This window comes from Leucoraja erinacea, chromosome 12 (genome assembly GCF_028641065.1).
Source record: "Leucoraja erinacea ecotype New England chromosome 12, Leri_hhj_1, whole genome shotgun sequence".
Taxonomy (NCBI): domain Eukaryota; kingdom Metazoa; phylum Chordata; class Chondrichthyes; order Rajiformes; family Rajidae; genus Leucoraja; species Leucoraja erinaceus.
This window is the reverse complement of record NC_073388.1, coordinates 18,897,894-18,920,258: the sequence shown is the minus strand read 5'-3', so window position 1 is coordinate 18,920,258 and position 22,365 is coordinate 18,897,894. Positions and strand designations below refer to the sequence as shown.

Below are 22,365 nucleotides of genomic sequence, written 5' to 3'. Positions count from 1 at the left end.
GAACCCAGCCAGGGGCAGTAACAGTGTGGGAGTGGCTGTAATTTTCGACAAACTCCTCAGGGTTCTGGAGGATTAAAGAGGGAAGATCCATAAACAGATTTCCAATCAGTGACTCGAACTGGAAACTGCATCCACGGTGGGGGGGGGGGGGGAATGTGAGAGCAAGTCTTGACACCATTAGGGTGAAAGTCAACCGCTAACATTTACGATCTTGGCTCATAAATGAAACATGGCCATTTGGCTACATGAGGGAGCTATAACTGTCAGCGATATGTTATGCCAGCGTTAGGTAGTCTTCTTGAGGAGTCATGAGGGAAACATAGTTGTATTTTCAAAATCTCTTCTTACCATCTCCCATGCTCCCCATTCCAAAGCAAGTGTCAGAGCTTTATGACTATAAAAACGGATAAATGTTATGAGTGGCATATTAAAAATAACTTCTTGGAAAACATATGAGAAATGACAGACTGGTTACCCAGATGACAGAATGGAAAGCCAGCTCTCTGCCAATAACCGTTGTGAAGGGAAACAAGCTTGGACGCCCGCCGGTGGGGTACAGAGGGATATACGATGTACTTCTGTTCAAAACAGCTCCAACATGCCGTGCATGCTGTTCATTGCGTCATTCGCCCAGGCCACGTGCTCTGTGTTCACACCCCCTCCAAATATTTCCCGTGGCAACCACCTAGCTGCTTGCATCTGTCAGAAATATGGAGAACGAGTTCTGTCAAAACATGAAATGGATCTATTTCCATCAAATTGCTTCAAGTATTATAGAGAGTATTGGATTCAAACACCACAACTATTAGTTGCAGTTTTGCTCAGGTAAGATGGAATGGATCATGAAGGCTAATACTCTGTTACAATAAGGGATAAAATCTAAATAGTACCTTGGAATGAAAGGTGATTTGTTTCCACTACGGTTCTGGGGGTCTGAGGCCAATGTGGAACCAGCAGAGGGGGGGGGGGGGGGGGGGGGGGGGGGGGGGGGGGGGGGGGGGGGGGGGGGGGGGGGGGGGGGGGGGGGGGGGGGGGGGGGGAAAACCGTGCAGGAGTGTGTGAGTGTATAGTTTGGAGATGGTGTTTGCCCTTCTGTCAATTACACAAGGCTTCTGCATGCCACCAGTCCAGATGCAGTCTTTCTGACTCTGGAATATACTAAGCTGTGGACATAGCATCACAATTACATTTACCATCAGCATGGTGATGTACTTCTATAGGAAGCCATTGTTGAGGAGGATTCTCCACAGTCCCTCCTGATTCTTGGAGTCAACAGTTTTGGTGAGGCCAAGAGAAAAGAGAACGTGGTGCATTCTCCTCAACTATGGTTGCCATAGAAATGGATGCTGATTTTTAACCTGGATTCTGATTTGGATTAGTTTATTGTTATATACACCAGGGTGCAATTACGTTTCTTGTTCACATGAAGCCCACAGAGTAAAAATGATATGTGCAGTAGTGATAAATAAAATAATGTACACCGCAGTGAAAACAAAACAGCAGAATGATGGAAGGTTCTAGTGCAATTAAAGTACAATAACAGAGTAACCAAGATGTAGAAGTAATAGTACGTGGTAGCACCTCTAGAAATTTGAAACCAGCGCACCTGGACGAGACTCTCATGGTAACAAGGAGATTGTGCAAACTCCACACAGACAGCGCCCTGGTCAGGATTGAACTGGGGCCCAGGTAGAGCCCAGTGCAGCAAGGTGAAGATCAAGTCTCACTTCTCTATTATTCTAGATTGTGGATGCTATGACTCAGTTTGCCAACCTGCATTCCACTTCATACTTTCCAATGACGTGCAATTTTGTGCTTGCCCGCTGTGTTCTTCCAGCAATTAGAAATGGCCAGGGAATAGTCCCAGCACAGTTCACCGACAAGTGAAAAAATAGAGCCATTTATCCCATCAGTAGGGCTCAACTTTGATCGTGAGGTTCCAGTTGTAAGTGCGTGGAATCAGGTCCCAATAAATATGTTTTACCTTTGCCGATTCTGCTCGCCAGGAAATCTATGCCACGATTTTGAAGCTTACTTCAGGGAACACTCATATAGAACTGCTTCTCCCCGGTATGATATGCCAATTAGGCCAAAAGTCACAAAGCTTTACAAAATTGTGTCTAACACGGTAAATGAGGTTATAGCGAGCAATGCAGAGATGCAGATTATAGCGAGCAATGCAGAGATGCGCAGATGTTTAATGAATCTGCAATAAGCAGAAATCTGTGGTTGACAGTACCTAAAAAAGACTACTTCAACAGCATTCCAAAAATTATAATCCTTAAGGAAACCTTGCTATGGTGGGGAAAGTGGGAGTAGTGTGAAAATTTGTAGTTTGAGAAAAGGAAATAGATCAGGAGAGAGATATTTATCATGTCTGAATGAACTTGAAACTACCTTACAATATGTGGCTATGGTTTGAACGGCAATGTTGATGTTTACCTAAATACAGATGGATCCCAACAATCGGGCCAGCAATAAGTCTTCAGTAGTTGAAAAAATATAACCACAATTAACAAGGTCTCTTCAAACTTTGGTCAGAGATTTCACAAAACAGCTACTTTAGGAATTAGAAAATATTAACCCAGCCAAAGATGTTCCTTTGAGGCCCAGTGTTTATAAGGTGTAGAAAGGAACTGCAGATGCTGGTTTACACCGAAGATAGAAATATAGAAACATAGAAAATAGGTGCAGGAGTAGGCCATTTGGCCCTTCAAGCCTGCACCGCTGATCATCCAACTCAGTATCCTGTACCTGCCTTCTCTCCATCCCTTTAGCCACAAGGGCCACATCTAACTCCCTCTTAAATATAGCCAATGAACTGGCCTCAACTACCTTCTGCCATAAAGACACAAAATGCTATAGTAACTCATAGAGACAGGCAACATCTTGGGAGAAAAGGAATGGGTGATGTTTCTGGTCTCCAGAGATGCTGCCTGACCTGCTGAGTTACTCCATCACTTTGTGTCTATCTTGCTGGAAGAACTCAGCAGGTCAAGCAATATCTGTGGAGACAAAGGGATGGGTGACATATCGGGTGGAGACACGATGCTGGATTTCAGGATTTTGACTTGAAATGTTGAACAGCCCTTTGCCTCCATAGGTGTGGCTTTGACCATCTGAGTTCTGTCAGCCATTTATCTTTTGCTTCTAAATACAGGAAAGTTTGGGTAGGTGAGAGGGTGTATGAAGGTGAAAAGAAAAGATGGATTACAGCTTTATTTTAAAATGAAGTTCAGAATGTGATAAAAGTACTATTTATTGCGGGCATGTTATAACATGGTATGCTTTGTTGCAGATGTGAATAGTGAAGGATTCCCATTGTTGGAGTTGTTTGCAAGAGTTCTTTGGATAAATCTTAACAAGGCTATGCTGTCAACTGTATTATGTGGCAAACCAAGGCATGGATACTGTATCTTTTTCTAATTGTCAGGATTATGGACATTACTGGTAAATAAAGCATTTATTGTCCATTCATAAAATAACTTTGGAACTATTTGCATCAAATCATTCACTCTAATTGTTGAGGTGTAATTATTTTACAAAGTAATTCACTTTAAAAACTTTAATTAACTTTATACTCTGAACGGGACGAGTTTCAATGCGGCAGTGTGCCTGCGCAGTGCTCTCCCACTTGCCAGGCCCATCAGCCGCATCTGCACAGTTGGGGTGGGTTGCTGGGCACGGTATCTGCACATGCATAGTTGACTGAATTTGAAATAACTGAAAGCCTCGAGGATCTCTGGTGTCACAATGGGAACCCAACGGGTCCCTGGGTCGCCTAGTTTATTCTAAAATGTGTGGGGTGACCATGCTTACGAGAAAAATAAAAATAGATTATTTTGCCGTACGTCCTTCTATAGAAAGCAAAACAGATTACAATGCAAATTTATTTACACAAAGTATTCTAATGAAACTTGATACTGCACACCACAGACGAATGGTGAGTAAGGTGCCTCTAAAATTGTTGCACTATCGTGTACCATTTTGGCTGTATTTCAGGAACATACATACATACAAGATGAGATTTTTAGGTATATACAAGACCAAGCACGGACTTGTTGGGTCCTGTTCAGGCTCCTTACCTCTGGATGCCCTTGGAGGTTTTGGCTAGAAATGAGCCATAATGCCTCCTTACACTCCTCGTACGTTTTATCCGTGGGCTTTGCTGACCGCAGTAACGTACGTAAGGTGTGATAACCCTCTCTTCCTAAGCCTAATAAGAACCATGCTCTCTTCTTTTCTCCAATGATATAATTGGAAATGATTGAAGCATCCAAGACTTCATTTCTCAAAATTACACCCAGAATCTAACTGGGGAATAGCCATTTGAATAGCCATGCTACCTGTTGCTATTCAGGTGTACTATATTCTGTTCTCTCACTGTGTTTTCTGCTCTGGACTTAATCCTTTTCCATTCTAAGAGATTATCCAGCTCACTGTCTATTACTTAATCTTATAATAATAGATGTATACTAATAACCAACATTTCAGGCTAATAGTCAACTAGAACATTTTAAACCATATTCCTGCTTTGCAGAATTGGAAGTATAACTACATTTGTTGCCGAAAGAGGCTTCTAAGGATTGTATCAATAAAGGGTGCCAAAGTCAGCAAAACCCTAGGGCAATTGCTGAAACATGGGAGATCGGGAAATAAAACTGAACATTGGAAGATCTTAACAGTTCAAGCAGCAACTCCAGAGGCAAAGGGTGTGTTTCTACTTCGGGAGTGAGAAAAAGAAAGATTATCAATAAAAGGTGGGATGGAACAAAGCCTGGTCAGTGATGGAAGGAACCAGACGTGGAGGGGATGACGGAGAGAAGTAACCAGGTGGGAGAGAGGGGGGGGGGGGGGGGGCGAGAAAGGGATGGGAAAGGTGAACAAAGGGAGAAGAAAACTAGATGGATAGCTAGAGCGAATGGAAGGAGGGATAACTGAACGAGGTGTGGATCACCTGAAACTAGAAAATTACAAGAACATCAATTTGAACTCAACTGTGGGGACCCGATTAAGAGCAAGAATCACTTACAACCAAAACCATTTGGATACACATTTTTCCCTGTATATTTCTGCTCTGTGTATTAATTTTGAAAGACTTGAGTAATGATTTAAACAGAATCACACTTGACGCTTGCAGTCTGGGAATGGCATCTTCAAATCTAAAGATGTGAAAGGATTCGGTTACTTTAATCTTGTGCACTCAGCTTGTGAATTGTAATTGGACTGATGTTATTGTACAAATGTGACAAGCGTTTTTTCTGGTTTTGATCTGGAAAATTTGTTATATTTCAAGGTTTCAATGTTTCATGGTCAATGTCAGTTCATTTTGTCGTGTACCAATTAAGGAACAGTGAAATGGTGCAAATGTGTCTCATAATCTCTTGTGTGGAAAATAACTATAACCTTTTCTAATATTTTTTACTTCACTGTATTCTTTTGTCGCACCTTTTTCTACATGGGCTAAATTGGAATATCTGATCCATGACATGAAAATATAGAACAATAAAACTTCTTACAAGGCTTCCAAATGAGGTGGAATAGTAATTATGGTGTGATTAAGGATGTGAGATTGGAAGCTGGTGGGTAACTTGCCCTTTGGAGACGTCTGTGTCCTTGCCGTTGAACCGTTTTGAAATAAATATATTTTATAACCTGACCTCCATCTGGGGAATGAGGAAACCTAGGGTCCATTGAGTTTCTTGTTTAGTGTAGTTATTGTAGTTTAGTATTTAGAGAATTTCCCTTTGCAGTACAGCAAATAAAATAGAAAAAAAGGCCCTTCCAGCCCACCGAGATCAGCCTCCGATCTGACTAGCGAGCACCCGCTGTACCGCAGATGTACAGCACGGAAACAGGCCCTTCAGCCCACCGAGATCACTCTGACTAGCGATAACCGCACATTAACACTGTCCTATACACACTGGGGACAATTTACACTTATTCCAAGCCAATTTACCTACATACCTGTAAGCCTTTAGAGTGTGGGAGGAAACCAAAGTTTTCGGTCCCTAGTGTGTAACAGGGAGAAAGTACAAATTCCGTACATGCAGCACCCATAGTCGGGATCGAACCCGGGTCTCCGGTGCTGCAAGCGCGTAAGGCAACAACTCTACTGCTGCGCCACTGTGCCACCTATAAATAAGTCCTCAAGTAAGATCAATTTTAAAGTTGTAGGTTTGTAACACTTTCTTTATATAAAACATCTGAAGAAGGGCCTCAACACGAAATGTTACCCATTCCTTCTCTCCAGAGATGCTTGTCTGTCCCGCTGAGTTACTCCAGCTTTTTGTGTCTATCATTGGAAATCAATCATGGACTTGGAGGTACGACTGAGATGCTACTAGTTGTGTGTTGATGCCTGAATGTTTGTGTAAATGTGAAAAGTCACATGTGGACTTGCAAGCATGTGGAAATGCATTGTCAATGTGCATGGTGGAATAAGTCTCAAATGGGACACTGTTATGGGATAACAGCTGAAGTTGAAATGGTTATTGCAGTGGACTACATTATACATTTTAAGGTTCTGACACACTCTTTATAGGAAATTATCTAACCTGACTGATTCACCAGGCAGAGAATTTCAGGGGATATTGATATGGAATGGAGTCATGGAATTTGGATTGAGGTGGTTAAGGGAAAAAAGAATAATGCCAACTCCAATTGTTTAGAATTAAAGAAAACAGCCATAGGAATTTTTGTCACAATGCAACTACTGTATATGTTAACTTTTAGCTTTCAACATGATGATGTCTTCTTCCACAATGTTAGTGTTCCAAACATTGATAAATTACCCTGTTAAGAGCAAACAACTGACGATCTAAGTCATTTGGTTTAAACAGTGTTTCTCATTCCATAACTTGAATTCAAATGCTTTACCTACAGATAGTGCAACCCTGATTCTTTCACATTGATCTGTACAACTTAACATTGTAAATGCTAGAAAAAGCTTAGACACCAGTCTAACACCCCAGTTTGACTTAATGTCACAGCCATTAAGGAATGTAAGTGGTTCTGGATATCCCTGATATTTAATAATACTCAAAACCATTCCAAAACAACTAAAAATCAATTAACATTTTAAAAATCTTGAAAATTAAAACACTAACCAATTAAAGAGCAATATGAAAATGTAATTGAAATACGTAAATTATTTTATAATTACCCTTGTTCCTTTCAACTATTCCTTTCTTTTCAAATGTATGGTCCTACTGTTTATGTGCCAGGTGTTATTTTTTTAATATGCCAATTTTGCACAGTAACTACTGAACACTGGCTCTCCTGCCAGTTGCAAGTGTCAGTGGTTGGAGTAGAATTGCCCACAGTTCCAGCCCTTTTTATGACTCTGGTCAGTGTCTTCACCACACTGGTGTCATTCCTCTGCCAAGAGTTTGCAAAGGTCTTTTTCCTAGCCTGTAGAGATTCTGCTTCATGTCAGAAACCTTTTCTATATCTAAGTGCTGTCATCATTCCCCGATGACTGTTTAGTTTAACCCTGTCTCCATTGTCAGGGAGAGATTATGTTCTTTGGAGTAAAGAAGAATGTGGTACAAACTAATTGAACCATGGAAAATTCTCAAAGATATTGACGGCGCAGTTCCAGTTCAGATGCTGGGAGTTTCTTCCCAACTGCAAAGTCCTGAACCATCGTAAACGATCAGTTATTTGACTGGCATTGAAAGAAAATATTAGTTGGGTTTTGGATTCTCAGAGAATATTTATGCAAGAAGGCATTGGACACATGGGGAATCAAGGGAACATGGAAATAGTGGGAGAAATATACCTGGTGGGATTAGTTACAGCACAAAAGGAGCCCATTTGGCCCATCAAGTCTATGCTAGTTGCTCTTAGAGCGATCCAATGTTGTTTGCTGTACCTTGCTGTTTTTTCCATAGTCCTGATGAAATGAATCTGTTTTGAAGACATTGATTCTGTTCTCACCACCCTCACAGAGAATGATTTCCAGATCCTATATAATCTCTGATGAAGTAATATTATTTCCTAACAATCCTTGATATGTTTTGCCCTAAGGTTTTAATCTGTATCCTTTGGTTTTCGACCTATTTGATAATGTTTCCTGCTATCTCAATGAGAGGCAGGGCAGTGAACCAGAGTGTGTTAACAAGCAGGTAACAAGAAAACTGTTAAGTCATTGGATCGACACAAAGTGCTGGAGTAACTCAGCGGGTCAGACAGCATCTTTGGAGAAAAAGGATGGGTGACATTTCGGGATAGGTCTGAAGAAAGGTCCCGACCCGAATCGTCACCCAACCTTTTTCTCCATAGATGATGCCTGACTCCAGCACTTTGTGTCCATCTTTGGTATAAACTAGCATCAGCAGTTCCTTGTTTCTATATAAGGTCCTTGGGTTAGGCCAAGTTCACATTGTTTGTGGTTGACTAGCTTCATGTTGAGTTTTAATTTTTAATCAAACAAATCTCTGGTCTAAATCAATTAGAATCTCTTGCATAATTTTATTAAATAGTAATGAAGGCTCAAAAGGCCCACTTTGCTGCACTAGTTCTTTTATTTATTTTCTTCCAATGTTCAAACTGAGAAAATAACTATTTCTAATGTACATTTGCATGAGTGAATCAGTATGTGGAAATTATGCAATCAATATATATTATTGACGAAACGTATTAAAGATGCAAGTAACTCTGGAAACAAGTATCATCACAGCATGAACTACACGTATCCCCTCTCCATTGAGTTTGCATTTAAAAGATTTTTGTCGTGAGTTCATTTCAATAATGCCTCACTGTTTCCAAATAATTCTTATTATTTTGTTGTCTCTCAGCAACCCTATTCATATCAAATTCTATCGGCTTAAATTTTGCTTTCATATCTGAAGAGATGCTGCTATAGATCATTCATGCTTTGAAAGGAATATTAAGAATACCAGGCATTCTTCTTCCTGCACGTTTTCTTTGATTCTCTCTCTTCCTCTTGCCTCACTCAATTTAAAATTAATACCACAATTATCAATATTTCTCTAAACTTTCCCTTTGTCCTCCTTTGGGCTAGAAATGCAACAGGAAAGAAAGGACTTTGGAAGTCAGAAAATCATAGATATTTAGGAAACAGTGATACTGAGTGAGGTGGATGAAAAGAATGATATGTTTTAAAAAACCTAAAGAACAAACAACATTTGTAAAAAAAATGATAGGGACAAACAAAATAGGAATTAAGTCCTTTGGAATGTCCTGTGGTTGTTAAAATATATACACATAAGTTTTGTCCTTGTGTTTCCCCATTAACCCTGAAAGATATTCAAACTAATCATGGTCTTGTTCTTATATGTCCTTCAACCCCAGAGAAGGTTTTCAGAACAGCTTGCTGCATATTGAACAGGAGTATAACTCCGTCTGCATTGCCTTCTCCCAATTACAATGATGGAGAAGAGCAAGATAACAAGAGCACCCAAAATGCTGCCCCAGGTGAAATTGGCTAATGCAGTGCAGACCAGGATTAAACATGGCTTTATTGGTGTAGGAAGCAATGCAGATGCTGGTTTATACCAAAGATAGACACACAATGCTGGAGTAACTCAGTGGGTCAGACAGCTTCTCTGGAGAAAAGGAATGGTGAAGTTTGGCATTGGAACCCTTCTTCAGACCTCTTACACCATCTACCGTTTATGAATCAGAAGAGATAAGAGGTTGAGGGAGGTGGGATGAAAGGAGGAGGGCAAGGTCCAAGGATACTATCCTCCTTATTGGCATCAACTCTGACAGAAACAACCAACACAGTAACGTTGGAGTCACCACACCTATTGGGATTAGGACATGTTGTCCATCTCTGCATCATGCAATTGTTTCCATAAGATGGAGAAGGGGTGCCAGTGAGTGTTGTGCAATGTATTTGAGTAATAATAGACAATAGACAATAGGTGCAGGAGTAGGCCATTCGGCCCTTCGAGCCAGCACCACCATTCAATGTGATCATGGCTGATCATCCCCAATCAGTACACCGTTCCTGCCTTCTCCCCATATACACTGACTCAGCTTACTTTAAGAGCAGGTAATATAAATGAAGCAGGTAATATAAATGAGTGCATAGAACAGTGTAGCACAGGAAACGGCCCTTTGCTCCACAATGTTTGTGCCAAATATGATGCTGTTAAACTGATCTCATCTGTCTGTACAAGATACATATCCCTCTATTCTCTGTATCATTGTACCATCTAAAAGCCTCGAAAACATCACATTGGTATCAGCCTCCACCACTACCCCTGGCAGTGTATTCCAGGCCCACACCACTTCCTGTGTACAAAAACTTGCCCCGCACATCTCCATTTCACATCCCCCTCCTTGCCTTATGAAAACACAGCTGGCAATGAGCAAGTAAGTTGTGAGGTGTACATCTCTGGAGTGTGGAAAGAAACCAGACCAGCCGGAGAAAACCCAAGATAGACACAAAATGCTGCAGTAACTCAGCGTTACAGGCAGCATCTTTGGATAGTAGGAATGGGTGACATTTAAGGTGAAGACCCTTCCCCACACAGGTCATGCGAAGAACGTACAAACTCCATACAGACAGCTCCCGTGGTCAAGATCGAACCCGGGTCTCTGGCCCTGTAAGGCAGCTACTCTACCGCTGCGCCATTGAGTTGTGAGTGTAGAGTGTGAGAGTCCAGTAAGCCTGAACTAGCTGAATGAGTTCTCACAGATAGAGACTAGTAGTAAATGGGTGATGTTATGAAAAAGCATTACATGGCCACTGCCTCTTCTCCCCAGTCCAATCAGATAAAAGGTTTAGAAGTATGAAAATGCACACATCCAGATTCAGGGACAGTTTCTTCCCAGCTGTTATCAGGCAACTGAATCATCCTACCACAACCAGAGAGCAGAGATCACCTCATTGGTGATCCTCAGACTATCTTTGATCGGACTTTAATGAATAAAAAAAATGTATACAACAATGATCCCAATCATCCCATTCCACCCACTCATTACTCTTGACTCAACCAAAATTATTTCTTAAATATTGATCATAAATTTGGTGCAAAAATGCTCCAAAATAAGGCTCAGAATGCACCAGAGAGCATCTAAAATCCCAAAGCTTCCAGGGCCCTTAAGTGGGCCCTGGACCCCGGCCACGAGGGACTTCACGCTTCGCGCCCGTGATGCACGCACATTATTTCACATAAAGTTTTTGTAATCTTGTCATGCCACCATCCTTTTTGAAAAGCTTCATACGGGCCTGTGAAGGTGGAACCACAATCAACTTACTCAACCAAGTTAACTGAACTTCTTGTGGCATGGCAGCCCTGCCCTCTGGACCTGACTCTTCACGTTGACTTTCTGCAGATGGGTCACTGAAATCATTGAAACAAGAAAGCAGCATGAAGTTGGCACGAGGCAATAAGCTTGGGTTCATTGTGCATCGCAAATGCTATGGTCATTTCTTGAGGCAATAGGATCTGACTTTTTATGCAAAGCACTTGCTCGTTTGCTAATTATGAGATCTTACAGCTCTTTTACATTGTCAGTGACTTGATAAGATCCAGAAAAATACAACATGAAGGAGGTGAACTCCACACTGCATTTGTCATTGACCTAATAAATGCAAAGTAAAGTGTGGAGAGTAAATGTTTCCAATGGGATCACAATCTTTACATGAAGATTGTGGCTCTCCACTTCAAGTATTGCTCTCCCTGTGAATGTAAAAGATAGCTTGAACAATATTGGCTTTGTGAGGATCACCATATTTCTCAATGACATGTACATTCCATTTGTCCACTGTGATCAGGCTTAACAGAACTGTTAAGGATTGCACTGAGACATCGATCCAGTAATTACAACCCACTACTCACTTTTCATTTAACTCAACTTTTAATGTCTTTCTGGTATTGGGAATATATGATCAACTGACAGTGATCACAAAGGGTTTAAAACACCACTTACCTGAAATTACTGTCGTAGTGTAATTGTGAAATATATGGTTATAGCGGAAATAATGCCAACATATACTGAATTCTTTTAATTAAAAATGGAACAAGAATACAATTGCTGGAAATCTATTTGAATGTAGAACATAGAACAGGAACAAACCCTTCAGCCCACAATGTCCATGCTGAACATGATACCTGTTAAACTAATCTCCGCTTGTACGTAATCCACAACTCTCCATTCCCTGCATATCCACATGGCTATCCAAAAGCCTCTTCAATGCTACAATCAGTTTTGCCTCCACCGCCACCTCTGGCATCATGTTCCAGATGCCCACAATCTTTGTGTAAAACAACTTGCCCCGCACATTAAAGTCGAAAATGCTGGAAGTGTGAAACAGACAAGGTTCCATGCAGAAAGATAAAGAAGCTAACTGATATTGCCAGCTACAATCTTACATCTGAAACAGCGAATAAACAAACACAAAAGTGTTCATGTTAGAAACTGAGATTCTAATGGGGATAGTTCAAGAATTGAACAGTGGTTCCAGAATCAGAACAAACTGGTGGATGATTTTGGAAGATCACTTTTTCAAGCTGGCACTTGGTGACAAATGCCCAGAAAAAGCAGTGAAAATTATGCAACTAATCATGGTAAAGAAAACATCTCAAAAATTCCTGTGAATGAAGCAGAAAGAGGTGGAAGTCATGGAGTTGGAAGGGATAAGAAAAACTGAAATAAAATTGTTAGTATTGCCCTCACAAGCTTCTCAGCATTCCAATACTGAAAGGTCAGAACTAAATATTGCGCTCGATAATTTGATGAAGATTTCGCAACTCATTTGTACATTATATTCCTTCATCCAGATGCATTGCCAACATCTCGTACTTCTGAGAAAAAGGGGTACTAAAAGTCAATAATCAGGCCAGTTAGCAGCTAATTTCCCAGGAGTAAGAACAGAGGAAGAGGCCAAAAACAATTGGCAAAGTTGTGTTGGCGAAAAGGATTACAAGTACAAAACCAGAAATTCAGACAGATTGAAAGGGCTTGGCAATGTACCATTGGTCTCCCAATGTCGAGCATCCTGAACAAAGTTCAAAATATATAGCGTATGAAAACTGCTGAATCACAAAGCTAGGGCAATGGTGTGGGAAGACACAAACAGATGTTGCTTGTTTCATGGAAAAATGATCAAGGAATCATAGTGTTCAGAGCACTCAAAGGACATTCCAATTAACTACAATTCTTTGGGGATTTCCCATTCGTTTTCCTTCCTTTTGTCCCAAAGACGTATATAATCTGCTCTGAAACATTACTTGATCTATTCCTTCCACAGATGCGAATGGGCAAACTACCATTTTCTTGACTTTCTGTGACAACGTAACTTCAGATCAAGGAACATCATAACATCAGCTCCCAAGTAAACCACTAGAAAGTCGCTTTATATTAAATTTTAAAATGAAATAATAAATCTGTGTTGTGCTAATTATAGTGGGTAAGACCAAGGCGGACCCGTTCGATCCCGTCTCCTCAACGCGCGGTTGCAGTGGGGGGGAGCGCGGTTTGCAGCTCGAATTTTTCTGGTAAGACGATTTTGGACTCCACCGGATACAACTCTACAAGAATATGTAAAATTTATGGTAAGGACATCGTTTTTCGGAGCTGATGTGATGACTCACACACACACACACACACGCACGCACGCACACACACACACACACACACACACACACACACACCCAAGATCAGAGTTTTAATAGTTACTATACCAAGTGGGATCCGCTGGGTCCCGTCCCCTCAGTGAGCGGTTGCGAGGGGGGAGGGGTGGGGGCCGGCCTTCAGCGTCACACACTAACCACCTCCCACACACACACACACTAACCCCCCCCTCATTGATATTATATTAATGTTAATCATTCGCTCCTTTTACCCTATCCCCCGCCCTATCCACTCATGCATAAACCCCAACTGCACAGGCGTGAAGAGCGAGGGGGAGGGGGGGGGGAGATTAGAGGGTGAGGGGGTGGGGGGGGGGCATGCGGCGTCATAGGAGAGGGCTGGTTCCAGAACGCAATACTCCACCACTCACACATAGGTCCCAATATTCACGGGAGAGAGAGGGAGAGAGAGGGAGAGAGAGGGGAGAGAGAGAGAGAGGAGAGAGAGAGAGAGAGAGAGAGAGAGAGAGAGAGAGAGAGAGAGAGAGAGAGAGAGAGAGAGATCTCACACACGTCTCTCTCCTCTGTCTCTCTCAGAGAGGGGGGGGGTCTCTCCCCCTTTCTTTTTTTCTACTCTCCTTCTCACCACTCCCCCCCCCCTCTTCTCCCTCTCTCTCCCCCCCCCCCTCCCCTCCTCTCCCCCCCCCCCCCTCCCCCCCCCTCCTCCCCCCCCCCTCCCTCCTCTCCTCCCCCCCCCCCCTCCGCTCCCTTTCCACTCTCTCCCACCTCCCCCCTCTCCCACCCCCTCCTCCCCCCCTTCCTCCAACCCCCCTCCCCCCCTCTCTCCCCCTCTCTCTCCCCCCTTCTCTCTTTCTCTTCCTCGGGGAGGGGGTAGAGAGGGAGGGGGAGGGGTTTGCAGCAGCATTTACCCAGGTTGTAGAACAGCAGCCTCCCCAAAAGGCACCAGGCCCAAGCGAGGCCCGGAGCGATCTGTAGATGGTCAAAAGCAGCTGAGGACCAGCCGATCGTGGCTTCCGCGAGGGGATGTCTACCCACCTGCGTGATAGATGATCGGTCGGGGGAGATGGAGTGGAGGTCGTCCCCCGTGATGGGATCGGGATCATCAGGAAAAGGCATCATGATTCCCCGAGTCCCAGCGATCGACGGAGGAATCGCATGTCTCCATAGACAGCCTCTCCCAGAGGGAGCAATGGCCGCCACGGCTTACCTTCCCATCGCGCTGCCCCATGCCCCCGCGGCGATAACGACCACCGCCGCCATGTTCTATACCTTGGAGGAGCCCAGCGGAGTGCGCAGCATGACCTGAGCAGCAGTTTAATCCCCGCACCCACGTGCGCGCGGCGATAATGACCGCCGCCGCCATGTTCTAGAACTTCAAGGAGCCCAGCGGAGAGCGGAGCGCAGAGCGCGCAGCACGACCTGAGCAGCAGTTTAAAAACGTTAAGTGACAAATTTAAAGAAGTATAAGTTAAGAAGCCAAGAAGTACAGATGACATAACAGGGGTGAGCAGCGCGAGCAGAGGCAGGCAGGCAGATCCATTGTGACATCATCAGCGAGACCATCTCATTTATTTTCTAAGTTATTTGAGATTTGTGAACATTTTGATAAATAACTCGAGAAATAATGCATGAAATTTTCAGATAAGGCAATTTTTGATTTCACGGGATAAATCTCTACCGGAATATGTAAAAATCTTCCCGTTAGTGCGTTGTTTCTTCGAGCAGATGTGATCGCACACACACACACACACACACACACACACACACACACACACACACACACACACACACACACACACACACACACACACACACACACACACACACACACACACACACACACACACACATCCAAGATCAGAATTTTATAGTTATTTAAGGATAAGATAAGATATTGAAACGAGACAATTCATTGCAGATTCATTAAGATACTGCCCTTTCCAAAGAAAAATGTAACAATTGTGTCTTATACTTAGTGTAAAATTACAAAGGGATGGGAAAAGTAAAGAGAAAGAGAACATTTCCAGCAATTCAGTGGTCTAGAACAAAGAAACATTGACAACAATTGATTACAAGAAGTTTGGGAATGAGAATAAAAGAACTGTTTGCCACACACAGCAAGGTTGTAGAATGCATTACTGAACTTAATAATTGAAGCAAGTACCAATCTGAGATTCCACAAAAGTTTAGATCAGCAATGGAAGGGAGGGTGTGAAAGTAATGCAGCAGCAGGACATTTACAATGGATTGGATTAACACTGCAGTTTATGTGGAGAACAAACACCTTATTTGACGGGTCAAGTGAAATGGGGTGGCACAGTGACAAAACGGTAGAGTAGCTGCCTTGCAGCACCAGAGACCCGGGTTCGATACTGACTACGGGTACTGTCTGTATGGAGTTTGTATGTTCTACCTGTGTTCTCGTGAGTTTTCTCCGGGTGCTCCGTTTTCATCCCACACTTCAAAGATGTACAGGTTTGCAGGTTAATTGGCGAGTAAAATTGTAAATTGTCCCTAGTGTGCAGTATAGTGTTAGTGCATGGGATGACCACTTGTCGGCGCGGACTCGGTGGGTAAAGGACCTGTTTCCGCACTGTATCTCTAAAGTTTAATTTCCATGCAATTTGATATCGAAGATTTCAAACATTCAGATTTTCCTCTTCTTCACATTAATATTTACAGTGCAAAGGGTGTTACTGTCTCTGGGTTGTGACTCTCCAAAGTTGTACATTCAGCCTTTTAAAGAGGAGAGCTCTGGTCTACCTCAGCATCTGTGTGCATCGATTAATGCTGTTACAAGGGGTCCATTATCTGCTGAAGTCTAATATATTGAATGTTAAAGGGACCTAATTGAAATTTACCAAATAGTGAAAGGCTATGATAGTGGATGTGGAGAGGATGTTTCCACTAGTAGGAGAGCCTAAGACCAGAGGCCATAGCCCCAGAATAAAAGGATGTACCTTTAGAAAGGAGAAATTTATTTCGTCAGAGAGTGGTGAATCTGTGGAATTCATCGCCACAGAAGGTTTTGGAGGCCAAGTCAATGAAAATGTTTAAGGCGGAGATTGATGGACTCATTACCACTGATTAGTACAAGTGTCAGCTGTCATGGGGAGAAGGCAGGAGAATGGGGTTGAAAGCGAAAGATAGATCAGCCATGATTGAATGGCAGAGCAGTCTTGATGGCCTGAATGGCCTAATTCTGCTCCTACATGTTATGCATTTATGAATGCAAATTTATGTTAATGATATATACACTAATAGAGCGTATAAACAATACAATATCTATGCATGAATGGGTCAGTTTTCTGCCAGGTGTTTTATTTTAAAGGTGTTTTATTTTAAAGGATTTTTTTTCTATTGTTCATTTCAGTCAACTGATGTCTGCTGGCAGAGTTGTCTTTATTCACGTTGAACCATATTCTGAAGAAGGATGACAATTCAACAGAAATACAACCAAGTGGAGATAGCTGTCTCTACCACTTAACCAATAATAACTTCCTTTTATATAGAGTCACAGAGGGATACAGTGTGGAAACAGGCCCTTTGGCCCAACTTGCCCACACAGGCCATCAATGTTCCAGCTACACTAGCCCCATCTGCCTGCGCTTGATCCATATCCCTCCAAACCAATTCTATCCATGTACTTGTCCTTGTACCTATCCTTGTACCTACTTGTCCAACTGTTTCTTAAACAATGGGATAGTCCAAGCCTCAACTGCCTCCTCTGGCAGCTTGTTCCATACACCCACCACCCTCTTGTGTGAAATATAGTTCCTTTAATAAACTTTCCAGGATACTTCACAGAATAACCAGCTAAAATTTGAAGCGAAACAAAGAAAGGGATAATCAAAAAACTTGATCAGATTCATTGGTTTTAAGGAGTATCTGAAATGAGGAAAGAAAAAGTCATAAGATGGTTTAGGGAAGAAACTCCAGACTTCAAGATCTTGACATTTTAATGTACATCATTTAATGGTGTGGCAAGGAAAGTTGTGGATGCAGAAATTAGAGTTTTAAACTTTGAAGCCTGGGTTGACTGGAACCCGTGTGGAGATATCAACACAGGGGCGATGGGATGCAAAACCTGGGCAGACTCATACCATGGACAGAAGAGCCTGATAATCAGCCAGTATTAAAGGAATGGAAGAAAGCAGTCTTGGCAATGAAAAGGAACTGGAGTCAATTATTCAGCTAAATGAAATATGTGAACATCTCAGATCCTCAATTCCATGTAGCTTGTGGCAAAGGCACAAACTCGATTATAAAATCTTTTTGGATTGAAATAAATCAGTTCCATATCCCATAAAGGCGTCTACATCCTCAACAGAGATGAAACCAACATACTGAATAAAGTCATAGCCCTTCAGCCTATTCTGATCATGCCTACACCCATCGGTACTAATTCTGCACTAATTCCATGTCATTCTCCCCCAAATGCCATCAACTCCCCCACGTACCTACTCAACAAAACGTTCTAATATTCATCTAATCAATGGTTCAGTGAGTGAAAGGCTGTCTTGTGTCCTCTAGATGTCTCTCCAACTGAACTGAAGGTGCCACCTTGGATTTGGTTCTTCCTTGTGAAGCTGGACTTAGAGTACCTGACAGTTATTTTGCCAAGGACTGGGAATCAGAGGCAGCTGTACATTATCAGCAACTGTTTTTGGCGTGACATCAGCCACTGGGTCTTGTGTTGCATTTTCTTTCCCTCCACTGTAGTTTGGGGTACACTGGGGTGACTCGTCACACTGCCCTTGTCATTGTGCTGCTGAGATCACCCGAGGATCACAATACAGCTCAGCACAGCAGTGCCAGAACCTGGGTTTGGTCCTGACCTCATGTGTTGTCTGCGTGGAGTTTGCACGTTCGCCCTGTGACCAAGGCGGCACAGTGGTGCAGTGGTAGAATTGCTCTTCCAGTGACGACGTGCTGTCTGTAAACGTTTGCATGTTCTTCCAGTGACGACGTGGGCTTTCTCCAGGTGCTCTGGTTTCTTCCCACATTCCAAAGATGCGCAGGTTTGTAGGTTAATTGGTCTCTGTAAAGTGTCCATTGTGTGTAGGGTGTCGAACTAGTGTATGGGTGATCAATGGTCGGCACGGACCCAGTGGGCCGAAGGGCCTGTTTCCAAGCTGTATCTATAAAGGAAGCAAAAACTAAACATGTTCAGGGTTCCTCCGGATGCTCGGAATTGTTCCCATATCCCAAAGACGTGAAGGTTTTTAGGTTGATTGGCTCTCTGTAAATTGCCCCTTGTGTGTAGAGAGTGGATGCGAAATTGGGATAATGTAGAATGGGTGTGAATGGGTGATTTATGGTTGTGGGCCGAAGGGACTGTTTCATGCTGTACCTTTCAATCAGTCATTCAGAAATTAAATATGTCAACCTGCTGGGCAAAGTAAAGCACTTGCATGTTAGCAAATGCCATGCCAGATTTCCAACTTAAGTTCCTTCCAAAGTGCCCAGCACTACTCAAGACAAATTTCCACCAAAGGCTTCAAAGCAGATGATTGGGCTGGGAGACAGCCCTGAGACCGTCACCAATGCCAGGGGGAGTCCAACATGGCAATTATTCACGGTCTAATACAACTCAATGAATACACCAAGTCCCTTCTTGACTCTTTGACTGTTTACCTGCAAGAATCGCCACAGTTCGGTGATGTGTGTACCGTCCTCATTAAACATTTACAGCATGAACAAGACTGGCATTCAATCACTCAAGTATCTCTGCGGGATATTACAAATCATATCAAAACGCTCCAATGCCCAGACAGAATAATATCGCGCTGACAACTATCACACATGGACATTCCATGTCCACAATAACAACAAAACCAAAAAGTTTGGCAAATGAAGATATCGCCCCACCCGTGCGTTTACTGAAGAAACTGGACAGATGTTGCTGCCTGCCAGGTACTCACAGTGTGTAGCGGGTCGCAGAGACAGGGCTGACACGTATCTGTGCAAACCGATGATCCGGACTTCCAGCAGCAGCGCCCGGTGGCAGACAGATCCAATCTCCAGCTCAATCTCCTCCAGCACACTCACCGCTTCCCTCGCCAGAGCCGAGAGCTGCCTCAGCACATTTCCCAAAGTAAAACTGGAGACATCGACCAGATTGTCCAAAACTGACGGCGTCCTCCCCTCGCCCTGGAAACGGCAAACTTGCACCGGCCGCACGATCCTCTTGCAGAAAGGCATTGTTGGGTATAAAAATAAAATCTTATCTTCGTTAAAAAAAAGTCAAGAACACGGGCTGGGCGATGTAATGAAACAACTGTCAGGGTGGAACAAGCTTGAGCCCCGAATGGGATCGCTCTTTGCTTTCTGACAGCTCTTACCCAAGCCTCCAGAGAGCGCTGTTTCTCTGGAAGGGGAGGGCGCTCCACATTGCTAACAGCGGGGGTGGTCCAATTCTGGGAGGAATTCCAGTCCAAGACGCTCCCTTTCGAGTGAAGAGCCAGCAACGGTCCTGTTTTCCAGACTGTCTGTGATCTGTGGCGGATTGTGATGCATTACATAAACGAGAAGGTGAAATTGACATTTCCTCTCTCAACCACAGTGCAGAGTTGGGTTTGCAAGATCTGGTACAATTCCTACAATCACGTCCCCCTCCTCCTTTCGTCAGCGCAACAGGAAGTCTGAGACAGTTTGTGCAAAACAACGTAACGGGGTACTCGTGATAGCTTCATCCTTTCCAGAGCTGCATGTTCCGAGTTGTTTACAGAACATTCCTTCTGCACAATCCCGACTTTCTCGCAGTAAAATGGGAGCAATTGCTTCGCTATTTTAAAACCAATATTTTTGACAAAACTTTTCACTTTTGCTGATCCTGTCACCTGTGTTACTTGTCAGACGAGTCTTTTGCCCCATTCCTCAATCTCTCTGTTTAATGCCTTTCCTTCCCAAAGCAGGCCATTAAAACTAACAGTAAAATGCACGCTAAAATCCATCAATAACGGATATAAATATTTTGGTTTCCTCCAAAATTATGCAATAAGTCTACACCGTTTTAAAATTTTAAATATGCAATTCAATACTCAAACACCGCAGACTGGTCTCTCTAAATCAATCATTATCTGCACTTTTTAAAGTAATTCTACTCTTGCATGTAGTCTGCCTTCATACTAGTGAGGTGGTACCGTAAAAAACGTAGATGAAGCTGCAACGATTCAAGTGAGCATTGACAACTTAAGTGAGTGGGCAAAACTATTGTAAGTTCAGTTCACCGAGGTCATCCAATGAAGATAAGCTGTACAAAACTCATTTTAATGTACCATTTTGACAAGTAACATTGAGATTTGGTTTTCATCTTTTGTTTCAATGTAGATTAATTAGGATTTTCAGGATAGCACAACATTTGGTCACACATTTATCATTGATGGTATGTCATGGAAAGATCGATTTACCCAAACCTGTTTAAAAATGGTTTAAAAAATCTATAAGCCAATAAACCTGCTTTAATTTATTGTTCATTTAGTAGGAATTTTATATTTGTAAGTAAACTAATTACTTACAAAGTAATTAGTAAGGATAAGAGAAATGGAATATCTGCTTTCAGGTGGAGACCACAAGAAAGTAATGGAAATAAAGTTGGTGATGGGGAAGGCTTGTGAATTGCAGCTAGTGGAAGAGCAAGTAGGACGTGTGAATGGAGGGAAATAAATAAGAACAAAGAGTGAGAGAGAAAAAATCTTGAAACAGATGCTGGATATCTAACTTAAACTAGGATGTGGGAAATACCCAACAGATCAGTCAACATCTGTGGAGAGAGACAGACAAGGATTGTTATTGTCACAAGTTGATAAAAATGTCTTCAGATCTGACACCAACTGAAGAATTGTGTGGGAAACAACTGCAGATGCTAGTTTACACCGAAGATAGACACAATATGCTGGAGTAGTAGGTCGGGGTGCATCTCTGGACAAAAGGAATAGATGCAGTTTCAGGTCAAGACCCTTCTTCGGACTGAGACTCGGGAGAGGGGGAAACTAGAGGTATGAAAAGGTACAGAACAGATCAGAGCCAGCACTGGTGGCCAAATAACCCACAATGGTCCATTGTTGGCTCTCGAAGAGGTGCTAACAAGGGTATACGAACAGTAAAACTACCAGGATGACTAGAGTGGAGGAGGAACGGAGAGAGAGGAAATGCAGGGCTTACTTGAAATTAAATAAATCAATATTCATACCACTGGGTTGTAAGATGTCCAAGCAAAATCTGAGATGGTGTTCTTCCAATTTGCATGTGGCCTCACTCTGACAGTGGAGGAGGACCAGGACAGAAAGGTCCAGGGATAAGCTTGAAGGGGCTACAATTCACCTTCCATCTTGACATGTCACAGCCCTAGGGACAATACTGAATTCTACATTTTCAAATAATAGCCTTTCTATTCTTATCAGAACTTGTTGCTTGTGCTGCAAGATCACTCACCTCCAACATTAAATCAGTTTTCTCTCTCATAGTCATACAGCATGGAAGCAGGACATTCGGCCCAACTCGTCCATGCCGTCCAAGATACCCCATCTAACTAATCCCATTTGTCTGTGTTTGGCCCATATCTCTAAACCTTTCCTATCCATGTACCTGTCCAGTAAAATCTGATTAAAGATAATCCGAGGGTCTACAATGAGGTAAATGGTAGCTCAGGACTACTCTCCAGATGTTGATAGGATGGTTCCGTTGCATGATGACAACATTTTCTTTCCAGCTGTTATCAAGCAAAAGAATCATCCTATGAACAACTAGAGAGGTGTCCTGAGCTCCAACCTACCTCATTGGAGACCCT

At 42.7% G+C, this 22,365-nt stretch overlaps 1 protein-coding gene across 3 annotated transcripts in view; it reads right to left on the bottom strand.

Moving 5' to 3' along the window:
• Nucleotides 1-22,107, bottom strand: part of nhsl2 (NHS-like 2) — a 291,724-nt gene extending 269,617 nt beyond the window's left edge. For all 3 annotated transcript variants that reach the window (XM_055643706.1, XM_055643707.1, XM_055643708.1), the window contains exon 1: nt 19,499-22,107. In XM_055643706.1, the coding sequence (XP_055499681.1) occupies nt 19,499-19,778 (280 nt within the window). In that variant the 5' untranslated portion in view covers nt 19,779-22,107. The remainder of the gene's footprint in view (nt 1-19,498) is intronic.
• Between the last annotated feature and the right edge of the window lie 258 nt (nt 22,108-22,365).